The sequence below is a fragment of the Conger conger genome, chromosome 18 (genome assembly GCF_963514075.1).
Source record: "Conger conger chromosome 18, fConCon1.1, whole genome shotgun sequence".
Lineage (NCBI taxonomy): Eukaryota > Metazoa > Chordata > Actinopteri > Anguilliformes > Congridae > Conger > Conger conger.
In genome coordinates this window covers 22,857,426-22,878,659 of record NC_083777.1, presented here as the reverse complement: position 1 = coordinate 22,878,659, position 21,234 = coordinate 22,857,426, and the positions used below count along the sequence as shown (strand labels likewise).

General features: G+C 47.5%; 1 protein-coding gene across 1 annotated transcript in view; it reads right to left on the bottom strand.

The window, feature by feature from the left end:
* The window catches only part of ldb3a (LIM domain binding 3a), a 53,115-nt gene extending 32,531 nt beyond the window's left edge, over positions 1 to 20,584 (bottom strand). The window contains exons 1-2 of the mRNA XM_061228769.1: positions 20,159 to 20,584; positions 5,281 to 5,432 (exon numbers count right to left, since the gene is read on the bottom strand). Of these exons, the coding sequence (XP_061084753.1) occupies positions 5,281 to 5,432; positions 20,159 to 20,254 (248 nt within the window). The 5' untranslated portion in view covers positions 20,255 to 20,584. The remainder of the gene's footprint in view (positions 1 to 5,280; positions 5,433 to 20,158) is intronic.
* Positions 20,585 to 21,234: the final 650 nt, after the last annotated feature.

Here is a 21,234-nt window from a genome sequence, read left to right as displayed (position 1 = left end):
CTGCCATGCAAGGCACCAACCAGCTCGTCAGGAGCATTTGGGGGTTAGGTGTCTTTCTCAGGGACACCTCGACACACCCAAGGCGGGATCAAACTGGCAGCCCTCCGACTGCCAGACGACTGCTCTTACCGCCTGAGCCAATGTCGCCCCATGTAACATCAAACAGAGAAAGTCTGGGAATTAAAGGGCTCCTTTTCAGCATTTCCCCTTTACACGCAGTGAAGGGTTCTTCTCTCCCCCTGAGGCTGAAATGTTTGACTTGTGCACACGCAAGCATCAACTGTCAGGCAACACGGGCCTGCTACCTTCTATTTTTATTTTTAAATGTACGGTTTTGTGTCAGGGCCTGTTCTGTTAACCCGACAGGTGGGCAGACAGCGGCCACGGCCTGTCTGGAATCTTTAAGTGAAGCTTCTCTTCTCTCGGGGAAAAAATAAAGACACGCCGTGGAGCAGGAGAACAGGAGAACTTCAAACGGCTCCCGCAAAGCCCGAGAGCCCAGGAAAGGAGTGAAGAACAGAAAGATGCAGTACTTCCATCTGGATGTCAGAGCCAGGATCTGGTTAACGAGTCGTCTGAGGACTAATTGATTCAGACGGTCTTCTCATCTTTAGGTCTTCACTAATGAAAACAAACAGAATAATGTGCCTCTGGGGAAAATGACACGTGCTGCCCACACGCTTTCTGTAGCCGCCCTGGGCTGACAAGGCTTCGCTGCTTTTCTGCTGTAGAACATAGGCTTTATGATGTCATGCACATTCCAGTTAGGGAATATGTAGAATGTTTTAGAGTCATAACTAGGAGAAACTGTGTAGAAATAAACCAGTAAAATGTTATTATAAAACTAGTCAGAGACTGCAACATTTAGCCAGGTCCCAGCTCTAAGACAGAAACACAGGTATGCAACCCTACTCCTGGAGATCTTTCTGGTTTTTGGTCCATCTGAACTTGATTGCACAGTTTGAGTGATTAACAGGAATCTGAGTGATGAAGTGCTGAGTACTTCCAACACTTACTCACCTGTTTATTTAGCCTAAAATGATCACATGGTGTAATTAGATGGGGCAAAACCTTACAGAAACATTACAGGACCACTACAGGACCAACGTTGCCTATGTTACATCAAACACCTCACCAGACCTGGGTCAAATACATAATTGTTTTGGATTCAAATACTTTTCTATGCTTTACTGAGCTTGTCTGGTGTATCGGAACCTCTCGAAAAGTGCAAGCCCCGCCTTCTGGTCCTTCTTGGCTCAACTGCACCAGGCAAGAAAAATCGATGACAGAACTTGCTAGGGGCAATGGTTTCTAGTTCCTCCTCCACGACTGACACAGCCCCGTGTTATGCCTGGCAGAATAACCGGTACTAAGTGTCTGGAGGCTGTAGCTCTGTTGAGTGGAGAGGGCGTCGGCACGTGTGGACAGGCCTCCCGGTAAGTCTAACACAGGCCCCCTGTCACCCGGCTAATTGTCTAAGATAAGAAAGATGGGCAAAATAAATCCTGTGACCTTTTCCGACGAAATACCACCGACCTCCCCTGACAAAAAAAAAACAATACCGATGCCATTATTTAGGCTGAGGTGGTAACGGGAGGAAGATTTAGCGGTTTATTTGTGTGTGCAGTCAATGAGGCGGGCGGCAGTGTAGATCGAGCCGGCGCCTGTCTGACGGAAATGTCACGCGCACGCCTTCGTCACGCGAGCGACCGATTGCTTTCCCTGTTCCTGGGCGGCTCGGTGTCGAATGCTAGTTAACGGAGAGGCCGTTAATATGTCCCTCTGCCCTCTCTGCCCTCTTGTTAACAAGCAAAAATGAGAAAAAGCCATGAGAAGCAGTTGGAATAACTTTCGGTGATAAATACTGATGTTTTTCAGTGTTCCGCCAGCTCCACCAATATGGTGTTCACCTGCTTGCTGTTCAGCAAATATCTACATAAATAATATAGGTGATCTAAATGGTGTTTCTCCGCATTTAATAATGTATGTGCTCAATAAATGCCCCGGTCCAGAGTGACTTTGTTGGCTCACATCTCATCTATTTACAGGCCTGGATATATTTAAGCTACTGAAGCCTAAGGCCATTACTGAAGACCGCTATGCGCTACAGTATGAGCTGAAGATCATATTAGCGGGAGTAAATTATTAATCCATGATTCTTCAATGTAGCCAATGTAGCCTGCATTAACCACCGTATGAAATAGTAATGATTTGCTGTAATAGATTTGATGCCTATTCAATCAGTAACTTGAAACAAGCTAATATTTTCTACTTTTCTAACTACTCTTAAAACTAATGACAAGAATAAAAACACTTGTATAGACATGTTTTTTTGCAGCGTTTGCTTTCTAAATAAGCTTATATCCAGCAAATTACATACACAACAGGTTTCCATTTCTTTTTTTACATATTATCCATTTCTACAGCCATGTATTTATTAATATAGGCAGCACAGCTCAAGCAGAAAGGACACCTGCAAACTCCTGATAACAGACCCAGATTCTACTCCCCTAACCTCACTGCCACGCAGGTCTGATACGGATCTAATCCAAACGAGTCTGAATCCATAACTCTCCGTTACCGTGGATACCTCACAAGGACACTTCAGAAGCAGCGTAAGATGTGCTGATGAATGTGATTGTCGTCCTGTTTACCAGTCCTTCAGACCTCCTTGAGAAGTGGACTGCCATTATACCAGATTGATCCGGATTAATGCTGGGCCCGTGCGCTTTCACACCTGAAACTTTAGACCAGTCTCTGGTGGATTAGACTGGGGGGAGCAGTTTACAAGCGGCAAGGACACACAGACAAGGGGTGTCTCAGTACTGATGCTGCCAAATGGACTTCTACAGCATTCTAGATAAAGCATTCTTGTACAGCAGACTGCTACAGGCCGGAAAATGCACTCGACCAAAGTGCAAATCGGCGGGTTTAATAGCATGGAATGAGGTGACGAAAAGGTGACATTTTCCCAACAATGCCGGTTCTCAGCTCACGCAGAAGGTGCTAATGGCTTTGGAGGAGAAAAAGAACAGAGCCTTCTGTAGATAATATCACGGCACTGCCAGGATTATTTTTATATTCATAAGAGCGTGTGATGAAGGCACGTTTCACACCTCACACCCAGATAGCAGCTGAAGCAGGGCTGAGGTGTTTTCCCATTAGTGGAAGATCTTGTCTGCACTCTTGTCGTTCAAGTTCCCGCAGTCATATTGAAGATCATCTGCACTGCTCTGTAACTTTAAATTGCTGTAGATTACAGGACTGGGGGGGAGATGGCAGTTGAAGTAGTCACGCACGCATAAGGTCACAGCAGATTAAATGTAATTTAAAAATGGAAAAAGGACACAGTGAAGGACAGAGACATTTCTTGCGTGCCCTTTAGATTTCAACAGCACAAACCTTTATAACCTTGTGGGGTCCAGACAGGGAGCACCCAGGTTACAGGTTATGATGAGTTTCTTTATCCCTCCATTTCTCTATTTTTCACCACCCTTTCTCTACTGCTTTACATTTGACTAAAACACACACACACAAACACACACTGTCTGCCTCACACACACACACACACACACATACACGCACACAACCCCACATACACATATGTCTGTCTCACACACACACACAACCACAAATACACACACACATGCACACACATGTCTCCATCACACACACACACACACACACACACACACTCTGCCTCCCACACATACACACACACACACAACCACACACACAAACAGATTGTGTGCATAGCATGTTGAACATTGAGGCAAGGGTTGGCATGGCAATGGAATTTGACGTGTCCTTTTGCAAGATGCTGACGGGCTACAAATATCCCGCAGAGAGAGGGCTGTCACTCAGCGAGTCTAAGCCTTCTCCCTCAGACATTACTGCGGCTGTTCTTTATGCCTCTCCAATTCCTCTGCTCTGTTTATAACCCGGCACACCACATCTGCCTGCCATTTTCACATTAAGCAGATTATAACTTCTCACTGCAAGGTTTAGGACTGGAGATGTGGACCGCAACAGTACACTTTTCAATTCAATTGGATAAACGAATATGTCACACGAACAGTGGAAAAGAAAAAACACCGTAAGTTGCAAAATGTGCCTGTGTGTCTGTGTGTGTGTGTGTGTGTGTCCATGGCTGTGAAAGGTTACGATTTATTATTTTTAAAAATACAATTAAAATGGTAAACACGACAGAGTCCTCACAGTGGCCTATATCATGAAATAAAATAAACCAAACAACTGCACCCAGTCGCAGTATCAATTTCTTACACAAATAAAATATGCTTTTCGTCTCCATTAAACTGAATGCAGGTTGCAGCACTGAGTATGTGTGTATTAAGTGGGGAAGCCCCGCGGTGGTGATTTAGCGAGTGTTGGTGTGCGCAGTGAAGGCGGGCTGGAGCTTTCTCTCTCTCTCTCTCTCTCTCTCTCTCTCTGCCCTTTCCCTCCTGTGTCACCCTGCCTGCCTGATTGGATCAGTTTCCCTCAGAGGGGAAGAAGACATTTCACACCCTTCAGATTAGCTAGTGCGGTCACTCCACGCAGGGGCCAGGAAAGGCCCTAGTTTTGTAACGCAGTGAGCAAGAGCACTACTGTCTTAGTGAAAAGACACCTAATCTCTCCGTCTAATCTTCAGTTACTGCACTATCCGTCAAAGCCACGGGCGGGGGGCTTTGTACTACGGCCTCCGGGGATAGAGGAGGAGTAATTACCCGCGTTGTAAAACACACAGACACACGTAAACGCACTTACATGTATACACGAACCTAGACAGACACACACCACCTACAGTACATACACACACACACACACACCATCTACATACACACACGCACATGTAAACGCACTTACAGGTATACATGTGCTCAGATAGACACAGCACCTACATACACAATACCTACACACACACACACACACCATCTACATATAGACATATACACACACACACACCACCAACAGTACATACACACACACACACACGAATAGCAGAAATCCTTAATATTCATGTGAACTGTATTTATAACAGTGCCAATGAAACAGCCATCAGCATATGCCACAGCTTCAGGTGTGAACAGGATGTGTTTGGCAGACCTGTGCCAAATACGTCATTGTTTTAGATACTTTTCTGCGCATGACTGATCTTATTTCATAGGTTCCGATACATCAGACAAGCCCAGTAGAGTGTAGAAAAGTACCCAAAACAGTTACGCATTGGACTCAGGTGTGGCGTGTGGTGTCTGGTGCGGGTTGCCAGGTGGGACTCACCTCTGCATGGTGAGCGCCAGGTTGAAGTTGGCACACTTGATCTTGTTCTGGGCCTCCAGGTGGGTCATGCCCTCGGTGCTCACCCCATCGATCGCCACGATCATGTCCCCCTGCATCAGGTTGCACTGCGCCGCCTTGCTCCCTGGAGTGATCTGCGGAAAGGACAAGAGACGTCATAATCAATCATAATTCCCCCCTAATTACTGAAGGACAGGGTACATCCCTCTCTCCCCTGTCCTGGAGGAGGGTAATCTAACGAGGTAAAATCGGGAAATTCCTCAAAGTAATGATTAACCAACCGGATCAGTGGCCAGCCAGAAAATGATCTGTCAATTGATTGATCTGGCAATCGATGAGTCCAAACGAATGGGCCACAGAGGCACTCTAATAAAAACAAAAGTGACACACTGTGGGGCCCTTCATTGCCCACACAGAGTGATAATCAATGACCAAACCTACGAGCAGAGACTAAGGGTGAAGACCAAGGGGAACCAAAGGTCAGATTGAGGTGTTGAGTGTACAATACCGCCATTGACCAGATTACAGTCTGTGTAGATACGAGGAATGCTGTTTTACTTTGTCTTTTTATAGTCCACAAACAGCCACAACCTGGGACTTTGTGTATTCTGATCACGCAACCTTACATGGCCTACCCTCCTGTACAATCCAGCTATGCCAACTTGACCAGCTTGAAAATTGAGTTGGTCAAGTTGGTCATAAGCTCGTCTAGCTGGGTATGAGCTGGTCAACCAGCACGGGCAAGTCGGTCATAAAGCTGGTGTAGCTGGGTATGAGCTGGTCAACCAGCTAGTGCCAGTAGCTTGTCTGAGTTGGTTCCTGTTACTAGCTACCAGCTGCTTCAAAACATAGCTTAAGCTGGTCAAACCATGTCAAGCTAGGAGCTTGTCTGAACTGGTCAACCAGCTAAACCATGTTGAGCTGGGAGCTGGTCGGAAGAGGTCAACCAGCTACCAGCTGTTTCAACCAAGCTTGAGTTGTTTTTTTCAGCTTGAATGTAAGCACATGACCTACAGTTTGAATCTGCTCCTGACCCCGGAGGTCGAAAGGCCTGATGCTTTTAGAGAGGTGAAGAGTCAAGTGTCAAACCACAGCCACTTGGAAAGCCAGGTTCCGGCCTGGCTCCGATTAGGGAATCACTGCCTGATTTGGGTAAAGGAGTGGAGACCCGGGGATATCAAGTGGAAGCTGCCAGTCTAGAGCCGACATACGGTCTCTCCACCAGTCCATCCTGCACACGACCGGTCATAGGCCAGAAGAGGCTAAAAAATGAAGCTATGCATTATCAGATATAAAATGGCAGTGGAGGAACATTTTTGTTCTTTAAAGATCACATTTCCAAAATGTGCCCTGAAAGTAGTGTTATGTTCTCTTTGGGTACAAATTCCCCAACCAAAAAAAGATACATATTAATTATATATTGCTAGCTAGGGGTAAAATTCTTTATGTGTTAGGGTACCAGCTACAAGCATCTGTACGTTTTAGGCCTTTTTGTACCTATATGTCTGGAGACCCATGAATGTCGATAAGAAGCCACCTGTCTGGCTCTGACATACGGTCTCCCCACCACACCGGCTCCTCACAGGCCACAAGAGATGAAATAATGGAAGCTGTAATCCAGGGACGTGTGCGGGAACCTAAAATAAGGAGAATTGAGTCACCAGTCCGCAACAGCTGAGTCACTGCGGTAATGCCCCATCGGCATTACGCGAGCGTGTGCCTGGCACGCCCTCAGACCATTCCGATTGGCCGCACACCACATTAATCTCTCATTAGGCCCGACATTCTCCCAACGTGTCGGGCGCGTCGGGCGACGGTGGAAAAGCGTGAACCACGAGCCTCGATTAGCGCCTCCCCGGCTAGCCTAGCAGCTGACGCGACGGCTGCCCGCACCGGAGCGGACTGATCCCTGACAGCTGGGACCACGCTAGCGCGCCTGTCCCCAGTCCGCGAGACGAGACGCAGGTGTTGCGCCCGCTGATTCTCACGGGCGGTAATCCGTTTGTTTGACCAGCGCAGAACGAGATGCAGAGCGGGTCATTTTGGTTGTTCGGCGACGTTTGTATCTTTGCCCACGCCACTCCCAGTTTGGGCTACAAGGCTCCTTCTGGTGAGACGCCCCCCAATCACTCACAACTTTCTTTTACAATCAACCTTTAATTAATATTGCCTTCAATTCCACAATACAAGATGTCATATGGCGTTAGTTATATGGCAGTGGCAATCGACCGGGGTCAATTCCTCTTTCGGGAGGAAGGGAGAGGGTAACCTTACAGCCACCTCGTTAAGTGTTAAAAATAAAAGCCATTTGTTGATACCTCTTGTCCCCCCTGCTTGACCCTGCGCACTGCACCCCAGTGCTCCAGGAGCCCCCCTGCCCTCACCTCCTCACCCCCCCACCCCAGCTGCTGCTCTCATTAGTCAAACCTTTACTCTTTGAACCCCCTCCCCCCTGCCCCCCCCCCTGTCCCCCCCCTGACCCCGTCCCCCTCACCGAAACTCCACATCTCTACAAATTGGAAACAATTTTCCTCTGGGACTGATAACCATGTCAGAGGTCAGCTTTGATTCCAGCTCAGAAAATTGCCAGCCAATTTTCTTTACCCTTCGAGACAAAAATCAACTAAAGATTAAAGGTTGCTTGGGGACGCACATTTTTTTAGGACATTTAAGTGCTCCTCCTTCACAGCCTTGAAACGGTCTTCATTGCTGTCAGAGAGCACTGTAGAAAATCATTTTTAAATGCTATGTTATATGAGGCAAACGTGAAGCGAGAACAATGAAGTATACGGTAGATTTTACTTTTTCGCAGCTAAAACTATTTATGTCATTAGTCACCACTAAAAACAAGATCAAATCAGCTTTAGTGCTTTCCGGAATGAGTCCTCTGTGCCAGGAGGGTCGAGATCAGAATTCAGATCTCTCCGGCTTCGCTTATTTGCTCGATGATCCGCTCGCTCCCACGGAAGCTGCGGCTGCTGAAAGGTGATTAAACATCAGACACGGTTTCCAGACACGCGACTTTGAATTCATTCGCACGGCGGTAGCTGATTCCGCTGGGCGGCTGTCTGTCTGCCAGCGTGGTCGGCCCCCTGTCGGAGAACCACGCAGAGGTGCGCAGTGAAGCAGTGCGGTTTCTCCCCTAAACTCTTAAATCCATAAGAGAGGGCCTTGATTTCTGAATGTGTACCCCCCCCACCCCTGCCTTTCCTCCCACGCTCCTCCACTTAGCCCCCCCACCCCACCCTCCATCGCTCCTGAGGATTGTTTGTGCTGTTGTCATTATATTTCCCGGTCATATCGACTGGCTTTCAACGCTGGCTTCTTGGAGCCCCCCCTTAACTCTATACACAGCAAATCACATCGACCTGTTATCACCACTGCGTACTCCAGCGGAGAGCGGGTATAAGGGCCATTAGCAACAGTCGAATGTTCTTTCACCTCCCATTACCACGGGATCCCAGAAAGGGCTTCGAATCCGCATGGGAGCGCCACGCTCCGACTACGGGGAAAAACCCGTGAAAGGCATGCGGAAAGAGCCCGCCGCCGCGCTAACGCCGCGGAAGCTTCCGGCGTTCATCCTGATGGGCTCGCCGCAGGAAGCCTTCAAATGCTGGCTCCCAGTTAGAGAGGGTCTGGGGGAAAGGCCTTAAGAGGGTCCTGAGAAAGAGAGCACTGACACGGATAGTGCCCCCTGACATTCACACCAGGCATATTAAACACTGCACCTGTCACTGCACACTATTCACAGTGTACATGCGGCTATATTCAACTGTAACTAAAACTGTTCTTCTGCATGTATTGATATACGCCTACATTTTAATAAGTGTCACAGTAAATAGATGTGCACTTTGAGTGGGTCGTTTAGGGAACAACCAATCCGGTAACACCCTCCCTGCAGAGACTTTAGCGGAGCCTCATAATTTTACAAGCTCCCCAAATAGAATTTTTTTGGCGTACTGCTGAGAGAACATAAACAGGCTGTGTTCCTGAAACAAAGGCATTTGCAAGAGCCGATGAGTCTGGCAACCTGGCAGTGCGAGTAGAGGTTCTTCATTCATACTGACCTAGTGGGCAGTTTGCAGGCCTGTCAGTCAAGCTCAGTGGTCTTTTGGCCGAGGCGTGAGGTTCAGTGCAGTTACAGCAGCATCCACACCTCTTATGTCATAATAAAGAGAATGGCATCGTCTTCTCCAGACGACACACCGAGATGTGAAAATATAAAGTCTCTCCTCATACATTTGGTGTTAGCAAAAAAAAAAGACAAAATTATAAATATAAATTTTAACTTGGAACTTGAGGATTTGGCTGCACAGAGGCCTTGTGTTAACAGCGGTAATCAGATCTGCCACAGCCCTGAAGGTCTTTCATTGTTCGAGTTCTCCGACAAAAGAAAAACAAAACAAAACATTAAGCCAGAGAGACATCTATCAAAATAAACCTCTTCGGTCGCTTGGCATTAGCCCGCCCGGGACATAAAGCAGCACTTAAAAACACGTACGGGCAGAGTCACAGAGGAGTCACCAGTCAGAGTGAGGACAAGTCACTGTGTGAGGCGGAGCTCGTTTTAGCTCTGGGCTCAGCATCACCGGGAAAGCGGACCTGCATCCGGAGGCCTGGGGTTTAGAGCGAGAGACGCGCTGATCCTGAATCTCCGCAAATGGGATCACACAGAGGCCAGGAGCATTCCTCTGAAAGACCTGAAGCACCGCTGGATCCAGTCCTTATTATATAACCCATACTGTCGATTGTCTTTGTTATCATCATTGATGCAAATAAAGGTAACTGACCCACTTATTCCTGGTCAGGGGCATGAACCTATCCCAGAATGCATTCAGCGAGAGGCAGGAATACAACCTTGGGCCAGTTCTGCAAAGCAGGATTACTGAGTTAGTTGGATAACTGCTGGAGTAAAACCTGGAACCGTTCCATATCTGAACATGGCCTGAAGTCTGGGTTTTACTTTGCGCAGTTATCTGGCTAACTCAGTAATCCTGCTTGGTGGAACAGGCCCCAGGACAGGTTGCCAATCCATCACAGAGCACACACACCATTCACTCTCCAATCAGCCTAACCTGCCTGTCTCTGGTCTGCGGGAGGAAAGCAAAGAAAACCCAAACGGACAGGAGGAGAACGTGCAAACTCCACTCCGAAAGGCCCGGATATGAAACCAGGATCTTCTTACAGTGAGGTGACAGTGCCACCCACTGTACTTCTATACAAGAAATAAGGCCAGAGTGTTGCAAGTAACCATTTCAATAAATTGCTACATTTAATATGCTTGTATGTTTGGTGTTTTGCATTACAGAAATTTGAATGACAGCAATTGCCTCAGGACAGATATGAAACAGGTGGTTGGAAACTCAGTGAATCACACATCCCCACCAGCATGAAAGCATGCTATGATTGGTGATGAAAGCAGCTAATAGGCTAATAGGCTAATAATAATACGCTCTAGTCTATGGAATTAATGTCAGATGGGCTTTTGGCACAGTATCGCAGATGTTTCACTCTCCTGGGCCATGGAGGGGCTATTTTGGTGCTGCAACATAGCAGGATCAGCCCTTAATTGTTTAATCGATGTCAATCAAAGGCATTTATCACAAGGAGGTGTGCACACATGGTATTCTGAGAGTCAATCAGCTCTCACTGAGTCTAACCTGATTTTAGGCTCCTCATCCTTTGCCTGTGTATTATGCATGGACAAATCTAACACAGCTCACTGACAGATGCATGCCTGACCATTATCGATCCAGTCGGCATGTAGGTAGAGTCTTTTCAGTATTTTAATAAATAATAGTGTTTGCACAATGCATTCCATCATTACAATTAAAGACCAGGTGTTTCGGCCAAAATAAACCAAACAGGACTTGAGTGCAGTCCTTATGCGGTTACAGAGTGGACAGATGATCTAAACTCAATTGCCTAAGGGTATTACTCCCTGACATCGTCTTCTATCTCATTATATCCCACGTCAACTACATTATGATCCATAACCATGAAAAGTAGACTAACTAGCTTGACTAACTAACCAGACTACCTAGTTCTGGCAAGATGGCTCAGGCAGTAAGAGCAGTCGTCTGCCAGTCGGAGCGTTGCCGGTTCGATCCCCCGCCCGGGCTGTGTCAAAGTGTCCCTGAGCAAAACACCTAATCCCCAAATGCTCCTGATGAGCTGGTTGGCGCCTTGCATGGCAGCCAATCGCTGTTGGTGTGTGAGTGTGTGTATGAATGGGTGAATGAGAAGCATCAATTGTACAGCGCTTTGGATAAAGGTGCTATATCAATGCCAACCATTTATTTAGTTCTAGTTTATCATAATTGTTAGGTTTCCCCATTGGGGGGGGTGTCTGGAGAGATTATCTTTAGAGGTTACATTTTTGTGAGCATGTTTGCTCTGGCCAACTGGATCTATGACATTCTAGGAGAGAACTGCCCAACCCTATTCCTGGAGATCTACCACCCTGCAGGACGGGGGTCCAGGACAGGGTCCAGGACGGGGTCCAGGAACAGGGTTATTTGGCCCTCTGCTCTAAGGGGTTGCTGCCACAGTCACTGTGCTTATTTCTCGGCCACAATCTCAAAACTGCAATGGCAACACGGCAGAGACGGCATGAATCCAAAAAGGTGGCAAAAAAGCAAGAATTTCCACAGGTCACACTGTAAAGTTAGAAGGACCGTAACCTTTAATTGGGGTCAGAGGTCATGATGAGTAAAGGACAGCTGAGAGGCGCGGTGGCGGCCGCTAAACCGCGGCCCGTGCTCGGATTAACAGGCTGCGCCTCCCTGTAAATGTCAGCGCTAATGCTAATTGGCAAAGCGAAGCGCTGGGAGTCTCCTGACATCTGGGGAAAGGTTGTGGTTGTGGAGACTGGGTGATGACTCACAGTGCTGAGGTGGCAGGCAGGGCCAACTGCTGAACCCCCCCCACCACCACCACCACCCCATCAGCATCTTCCACCATACCGTCGCCCCTCCCCTGGGTTTGGTCAGTAACTACACTCTCAGAAATGAAGGGACGAAAAAGTTAAAAAGTTACAACTAATTCGGAGCCAAACGTACCCAAATGTACTGCACTTTCAGGGTACACTTTTTGGGAAATTTGATCGTTAAATACCAAAAATGTACCTCCACTGTCACTTTATTTCTGAGAGCGCATGTTCAACTTCGTTCCACTGACTGCATGATTGTTCATTCCAAGATGTGAATTTCTGAATCTCTGAATGTGAATCAAACTAAACGGAGCAACAAAAAAAGACTTTGAAAGACAATTTTGAAGACTTCATGGGGTTTACGGTCCCCATCCCTGCATAACTACAGCACAATTTCTGAGGACGCCTGCCAGTTTGGGTCCTTGGAATCACCCTAACATTTCCCCCACATACGGTGCCCCTGTGTGCAAGTAGAGGGAACTTAACACAGAGCGTTGCACTTAATACCGGAGTCAATATAGCAACAGCTGAACAGGACTTATCGAAAGGAAAGCGGTTTCCAAGTTTAGAAACACATTTAGCCTAACCTTTAATTGTTCCCATTAGAAATGGCACTTAATCTGTTTGTAAGCCCAGTCACTGCGCAGGTGTCAAATATAATTCAGCTCCTCAAAAAATAACATAACTCTCTAATATAGTTCACTGTTTTATTCTATATATGTTTGTACATTTATTAAATAGGACAGTATGTGTGGCTTGATTATATACAACACATAAGTAAGCAACTGGAGAGTGATAGAGAGAGAGAGAGAGAGAGAGAAAGAGAGAGTGTATGGTTTGTGTGTGTGTGTGAAAGAGAACTGGCAAGGAACAAGAGAGGGAGACAGAAGAGAGAGAATGAGAAAAAAAGAGGAGAGGAGAGAGACAGAGAGAGTGACAGAGAGGGAAAGAGAGAGAGAGAGAGAGAGCCTGACATTAACCCCCAGCCCCTCGCCCATTACCGATTACCGCCCGGCTGAATGAGTAGGTGATACGCCAGCTCAAATCTCCCGTTCCCATCAGCACAGACAATGGGCCCGTTCACTGGCCGGGTGAAAGTGGGCCACGGAGAGAGAGAGAGAGAGAGACAGAGTTAGGGATGGAAGGAGTGAGCGAGGGCGAAAGAGAGAGGAGCGAACGAGAGCCCCAAACTAGCCAGGGGTACGTGAAAGCAGATGCAGAGAGGCTAGAAGGAAGAGGAAGAGTATGAAAGGAAAAAGAAAGAGGGAAGAGGAAGATAAGGGGAAGAAGGAGGGAGGGGGAGAGAGAGGTGGCTTTTGGGTGATAATATTTTGACTGGGGCTAATCATTCTGCAGTGCAATCTAGCTATCAATTCATAATAACCATCATTTATTATCTTTGGGAAATTGCTGAACATAAATTACAGTGACTATGAGAGTTCAGAAACATTACTGAATTTACGCAAACATATTTAAACAATATGTCCATGTAAAGAGTCAACGAATCACACAAAGATTGATTCGTGTAGTTTGTGAAACACAGAACTGTCCTGGCAGTTAACCTCCCCAGGCTTTCCCAGACTGCGTTAATCGGCAATGCTTTCAACAAATCTATATTTTATGTTCCCACAATAAGCCTGTAAATTATTAATAACAAACGATCCAGACTGGACCGTATTCAATCAACATGCAAACCAGATTTTTTTTCACTAATTTCAATTATCAATGACTGCCCTAAGCTGCATTTGTGAAGAGAAAAAAATAACACTAATCGACATAATGTCGATTGTATCCACTCCTTGCCGTCCCAAATTCAATTACAGCAAAGGTGAGAAAAATGTCACTTATTATATCTGTCCCCGGTACGGAACCCAAAGGGAATGTCGCGGCAGGTAACAGGCCGTTAACGGACTCGTGCCGAGTATTGGGGTGGGGAAGGGGGGGTTGGGAAGGCTCTTGTGACAGATATGCCCCCCCCCCCTCCTGTCCCCAAGCCTCACAGATTCACAGAGCAGCCACCCCCCAGGAGACAGGGACTCCAGCAGTACTGCATGCAGCTCTGCGGTGCTTCTTAACGGCGTACTCTGCAGGATCTTTTAGCCACGCTGCGGTGTGGTCCTGTATTTACACTCAAATAACTCTCCCCCTTCCATCCTCAACCTCACCCACTCACCTCCGTTTATATATTTCAAATCCGTTTCTAATTTTCATATCTCCGTTTTTCGATAGCTGTCGCCAATGACAACAAGCGGCATTGGCCTGTCATTTTGCTTCGCTGCACTTGCGCTTCTTCACCTGCGTCATTGCAGTACCAAGCTTAGTATGGTTATTTTCTAATACTTTCAAGGTAAAATTCCTGCACAGTATGCCACTTACGTAAGAAAGCAAATCCCAGTACGGTGGACGGAGTGCTGTACACTCGGGTAAACCAGCGTCGTGCCACAAGTTAGCGGTTTGCGTAGTTTTTCGGCAGACTCAAACAGCAGGGAACCCCAGGCCGCGCGGGCGGGAGGGCGGTCGGTTGGCGGCGTCGCCGTGCCGACGTGGGCGGGGCCCTCAGGGTGCACGGCGGGTTCTGCCCCAGCCCCGCTGACCTTCAGCTCCCCGCTAAAAACAGCTCTGTCTGTCAGCACCCCCGCCGGCCGGGTCTAACACCCCGGGGGGGTGGGGCCGAATGCCAGGGCTCGGACTATCATTAGTGACACATGCCATCTTACAGGAGGCTTTTTATAGTGCCACAGCAGGGCTGTAGATGGGCCCATGGCCAGAGGCTCCATGCCACAGAGAAGTCAGCGCCCACCCCAGCTCATCACTGTACTCTACAGCTGTACTCTACTGATGTGCTCCCGTACACTGCACTGGACACACAGCTGCAGAGCTGAGCTCCCATCGGTGCCTAACCGTGCTCTATTGCTGTTGGAGATACAGAACTAATTTCACAAAGATTTTAGACCAATCACAAATTACAAGTGCACCCCCATTTATCAGAAAACACTCATGAATGCATATATTTCGATGGAAGTTATGAAAACATTTAGTGAAATACTGACAGGGAACAAATGCATTTTATGTGTGTGTGTGTGTGTGTATGTATGTATGTGTGTGTGTGTGTGTGTGTGTATGCTTGTGTGTGTGCGCGTATGCATGCATTTCAGTCAGGGCACTGAACATTGATAATATGATAGCCAAACAAAACACACACAGCATATAACAATGGGGACTAATCTGACAGAGTGAAAAGTGAACGTTTTAAGGCAAATTCATAAATAGTGGCTCCACGCACCACTGGGTTTGAAATGGCGGATTCAAGCAGAAAGCAGGGAGCTGATGCATCGGAGCAGGAGAGGCTACGCCAGCTCTAAAAAACACCCCCTCGCACGTACGCGGCGGGGGTTAGCATTAGCAGCGCGCTGCAGCGCTGTGGGCCCAGAGAGCGGATCGAACGGTTGGCACGTGTCACTGGGGAGCAGGTCAGGCCCCCTGCCGTGAATCCAATCCCATTCCGCCGAAGATAAATTCACCAGCGTGAAGTTCGCCGCTCAGCCCGAACTCCCCCAAAGGGTGGGCGAAAGCCTGCTGAGATATGAACCGTGGCCCCCTGGTGGGGCCCCCCAGGGAGAACCCTAACGCCCCCGCCCCACCCCACCCCCCCCTCCCTCGGTGGGGCCCCGCACTGGCCTGCGGAGCGCTGGCATTCTCGCCACGAGCGCGACATTACAGTAATGCACGATTCATCCCGCCGTGCCACGCGGGCGAGAAGGCGAAGAGGAACTGGCGCTCCGTCGTGCGTGAGAGCCAGACGCGCGTGCCTCACAGGGCACTCCGGAGCTGGAGCGGAGCTCAGAGAATCCACACCGCGGCCGGGCAGCCTGCGCCGAAATCAGGGCGTCGGTAAGGCCAGCCTTTGACTCATCGGATAGGTAGGCCTCCTTCCAATGGGAGATCCACATTTAACCCCCCTGGCCCTGCCCAGACCACAGGGCCTCATCATATCACGAGAATGTCTTCTACAGTTTAGAGCAGATCCCATTTTAGCAAAGCCTCAAATTTGATACTGCCATAATTCATGGGGTGTTTTTTGGGGGTGGGGGGGTGTCACATAATTTGCATGTATACTCTATGAAACATAATTAAACTTGTAATCCCTGAACAATAGCTGATTCTTGATGCCCATTTAAGTACTTAGAAATTAAACAGCCTTTAAGTCCGCCTTGGGAGTCGCACGCTGCATACACAGGGCTTGACCTGCATTGAGGCATTCACAATTCCCCCCTTAGTGGTGGAAGATTTCTCTGTTACAGCTTTGCTCTCATCTGATAAAAAAATATGCATGAACTTCAGAAGCTCTCTTCTTAAGTGCGGAGATGAAACCATGGACTAGCACAATGAAAATCTGCAACTGCACGTACAGTTCTACTACCTGTAGGATGTCATCAGGCTAACCACAGACCTACAGGACAACAATACAAAAAACATACACAATACAGGAAAAAGCCTTATATCGCCATCAGCCTCTGCTACCACCACCACGGTAGATGACTTTCTGGTTTGTATATTTCATGTGTCACCTGCTCCTGTTTTATCTTCTAGAGACTTACTTCTACAGACTTCCAAAACAGGCTCAAGTGCCTTCCTGCTCAGAGCAAATGCCTGCAGGCTCCTTTTACCCACAATCCCTCACAAAGGAGGAGAGCACTAGGCTCCAGCGTTCAAACAGATTCTGTACGAAGTAGGTAACATGACGAAACTATGAGTTCAAATCAAAGACTTTTTATGAACATCACAAGTCGCATGCAGTTCATCACAAGTCGCATGCAAAATATCAAAAGGAAAAGAAGATATGGCTTCACTTTATTGAGAAACAGCGACAGAAACTACTATCATTTATTTCCATATGTATAGTGAAAAACTGTAATGAAACCATACTCCAAATAACAGAATCAAAAGAAATGACACAAAAGCGTAATATATCTTCTTAGATTCGGGACAAATGTACAGTATGTACAGTTGAGAATGCAGATATTTGTCACAATAATCTGCATTATTCAACGGAAATTTAGAAAAAGTGGACCGAGAACTGAGGGCTCAGTCTTTTCTGCACAGTGTTTGCCTTCATCCCCTATGGTCAAGACAAAGGAGGTGAATCCCTAACAAACACTTCTTCCTATAGGCTACAGAGCTAAAGTTATTGTAGCACTAACTCCATTGTAGCCTGTAGCCCTAACCCTACTTTAGCCTGTAGTGCTAACACTACTATAACCTGTAAGCCCCATTCACATATGCATACATGCATGCGCACACACACACACACACACACACAACACACACACACGCACACACGCACACACGCACACACGCACACACACACACACACACAACACACACACACACGCACACACGCACACACGCACACACACACAACACACGCACACGCACACACGCACACACGCACACACACGCACGCACACACGCACACACACACACACGCACACACACGCACGCACACACGCACGCACGCACGCACGCACGCACGCACACACACACACTGCCATCACCCCAGGTAGCCCAGCTATCCTCTTTGGCCTCTGGCACACCTCAGGGGAAAGCTGATACCAAAGAACAACACAAGCAAAAGCCCGTATTTTGGGTATTTTTAGAAAAGAGCAGGCCGGCTCAGGGCTCCCCCAGCACAGGAGGTAAAGGTCTCACCTGTCGGGGCTCTGATTGACGAGACCCCCTGCTCTGGGGGGGGGGACAGAGGGCACAGGCACCCCTCCAACACAGACCTCCCTCTGGCCTCCGCTCACTGTACCAGAAAACTCCCTCGATCCCCCTGACCTGCGCCATTTCCGAAAACCTTAACAAGTACACAATCCGACAAGTGTCTCTGCAGGTGCTGAATCGATGATAAATCATATGAAAAAAGATCATGTCCGCAGACTGCTCGCAAAAAAAGGAAAATACATGACAAGAAACAGGACAACATTTTGATCCAGTGGGGATCTTCGTCAGGTGAAAATATGATTTTCTTTGGGGAGCATTAAGCAGTATGCAGACACTATCTTTCTCAACCAACCATGTCCTCCAAGCTTTATAGTGATATAAAACTGCACTAGAGGCTGGTGTTTGAGGTCCTATGAATGACTACATTGACACACCCTAGACCCTGAATGAGAACAGAAGGCATCTTTACTGCCTACGGATGCAAGTCCTACGTCCGATTCAGAGGGGACAGAAACCAAACATCTCATTCCCGCTTGTGGACAGGACACCTGGCATCCGGAGATTGACATCGGCGCTAGGCTAGGCGGGCAGAGTCCGGTGTCTGTCCAGGACAAGGGGAAGGCATTGTTCCTGCCCGTAAGAAATGGCAGAGTACTGGAGCATTGTTGTCTCGCTGGCCGGTGGAATGGGTCCAACGGTCACCACCGACACCTCGCATTTCTTTCCCCCTCCATTTTTAAAAAATGCCTGGAGTTCTTCCCGCGCCAGGGGGAAGGACTCTCGTCACCGTGGCTACGAATAGCCGGGGGGCCCGCTGACAGGGACACCTGTCCATCCGTGTCCGTGGAGACGCACTGGGGTGCTCCACCAAACCGGGGGGTCTGTCGCTCCGCTCCCTAGCCCTCGTTCTGCGAAACGGGGATCCCTCCCTGATCTAAATCTGCGACTGGCTTCCCACCCCATCCTCAACCTGAGTCATGCGGTCTCACAAAGCATTTTCACCACAGTAACGCATACACTTTCTTTCCTTTTGATTCATTTGTTTTGAGAAAAATTTAAAAGCCTCACTTGATAAAAAGTCTTCTCTTGACTTTGGCCAAGCCATCAGTAGAATAACTGTTTACAGGCTGTTCTCATGATCTCAGATATCAGCCCTATTAACTTTAAAAATTGAAAGTGTTTTGATAAGTATTTTCACACTACAGAGACAAGTACTTTCACAGCCTCAGTAATTGCATATTCTTCAGAAACGAATAAGTGAATGAAGCAAAAGCCCCAGGCAGCTGATAATTAATTAATTCAGTAAGGGAAGATTACTCTTTTTTACTGTGTTTCTTGCCTAAAAATCTAATTAAAATCTTTTCAGTCTTTTCAGTTTCACCCCTGCTCAATGTTGGCGACAGAGAGAAGTCAGTGAGGTACATGCCTTGAACCTTTTCAACCAATCAGAATGCCACATGCTACACAATGCAAACCATGTCCTGCATTCAGCAAAAATGAGATCTATTCTGTAATTTAAAAAAACAGCTCAGACAGCTCCCACTGTCTTACTGGCTAGAATAAAATCACCTTGCATTTAAAATGATTAGTGAGGCCATGGATCGAATCTTTTTAGTTCAAATAACACAATCCATCCAAAATAAAGGCAGAGAATTAACCCAAATATAACATTATGTGGAAATCAATCATTTTAAATATTGGAACCTATAGACCAATACATATAGCCTCGCCTGGATAATCCATAATTAATAACGTAATGCATGAGATGAGTTGAACCCTTACCAACCTTACTGTATGTTGGCCTACATTTTTACATTAAGCCATGCTGAGCAATGCAATGTCAGGCTCTAAATATAGAAACAGATACTGTAGGCATATGAATTAACACACGTATTACTTATTAAATGGGCAGGTACTGGGATTTTACACCAACAGTGTGTATCCATTCAATCCTACGCACAACAACAACACCAACTATAAAGTAAATGGCTAAGATTTCCGGGACAATGTTTTCAATGGGGAGAGGAGTTTGTGTTGGTATTCGCACAGAGTGGGGCTATTCTGCACCAGGGACCTACGTTCAGGAGGAGCTGTGAACCACAAGCCAACAACCCCGCGTTCTGACCCCGACTGTGGATCGATGGCTCAGTAGCGGACCTGTCACGGAGCAGGGGCAGGTGAGGGGGCGATCAGGTGAGCACTTACCCTGGAGATGGTGAGGGGCATGTTGAAATCCTTTCCCCCTTGCAGCCGGAAACCCCAGGGGGCAGGTCCGGCCAGGTTAATGTTGTAACTGCCCATTTTCAAAAAAAGCTCCTTAATTTCGCTTCCTTTTCACTGATTTTCCTCCCGGTCGTTGGACAAAAAAGAGGGGGGGTGGGGCAGGCAGGCAGGCACGGAGCAGCCACTGAAGAAAAAAGAGGGGGGAGGGAATCAGGTAAACACCAAAAAAAAATATCAACAGGCAAAATAAAGTTCTCAAAACGAGAGGAAAGCAACAACAGCAGCAAAAAAAAAAACTAAAAAAAGCAAACGATAAAAACCCAAAAGAGAAGCGAACGGTAAAAGAAGTTGGCCCCCACCCCTTCTCAAATGGACAGAATGAGAGACAGATGGAGAAGAAGAGAAGAAGAGCGGTCTTGCCTGCTCACAGGGGCTGGAGTGACAGCCTAAGAATAGTAGCGGTCTACAGAAAGCGATAGCGCTCAGCCACTGGGGGGGTCCTTATAAGGCCTGTAAGGGGACACCTAGAATGCCAAGCCTCCATGATTCACACAGCTGATATAGCCTCTTCTTAGGCCAACAGATTTTTCTGGGTTCCCCCAGGCTCGTTCTATCCCCATCACTGTACCCCCCAACACTGGTTTGGGGAGATGGGGGGCGGGGGGTCAAGGAAACATCTGCTCAACACAAACGATGGAGAAATGAGCCATTTTATTAACAAGACGGTTTCGGATGCATGGCTGCACAGCAGTTGGCTGGGCAGCGCAGTGCTAAATTGAACAGCCAATCAGGTTGCTTTATCTGGACTGCCTGCACTAGCGATGACAACTCAATTAAAAGAGAGGCTTGTACGAAAATGTATGCGACAACGAGCGAAATATCAACAAGGCTTTTAAATATGACGTGCACAGCCCCACACTTAAACATGGTTATGCGCGCGCACACACACACATACACACCCCATTGGCCGTTGAAAAAGCTAAACAGCAGCGAGAATTTCTAGGTTAGGCGCCTACCCAGTGAGACAAGATGAAAGAAAGGCCACTTGAGCTCCGTTT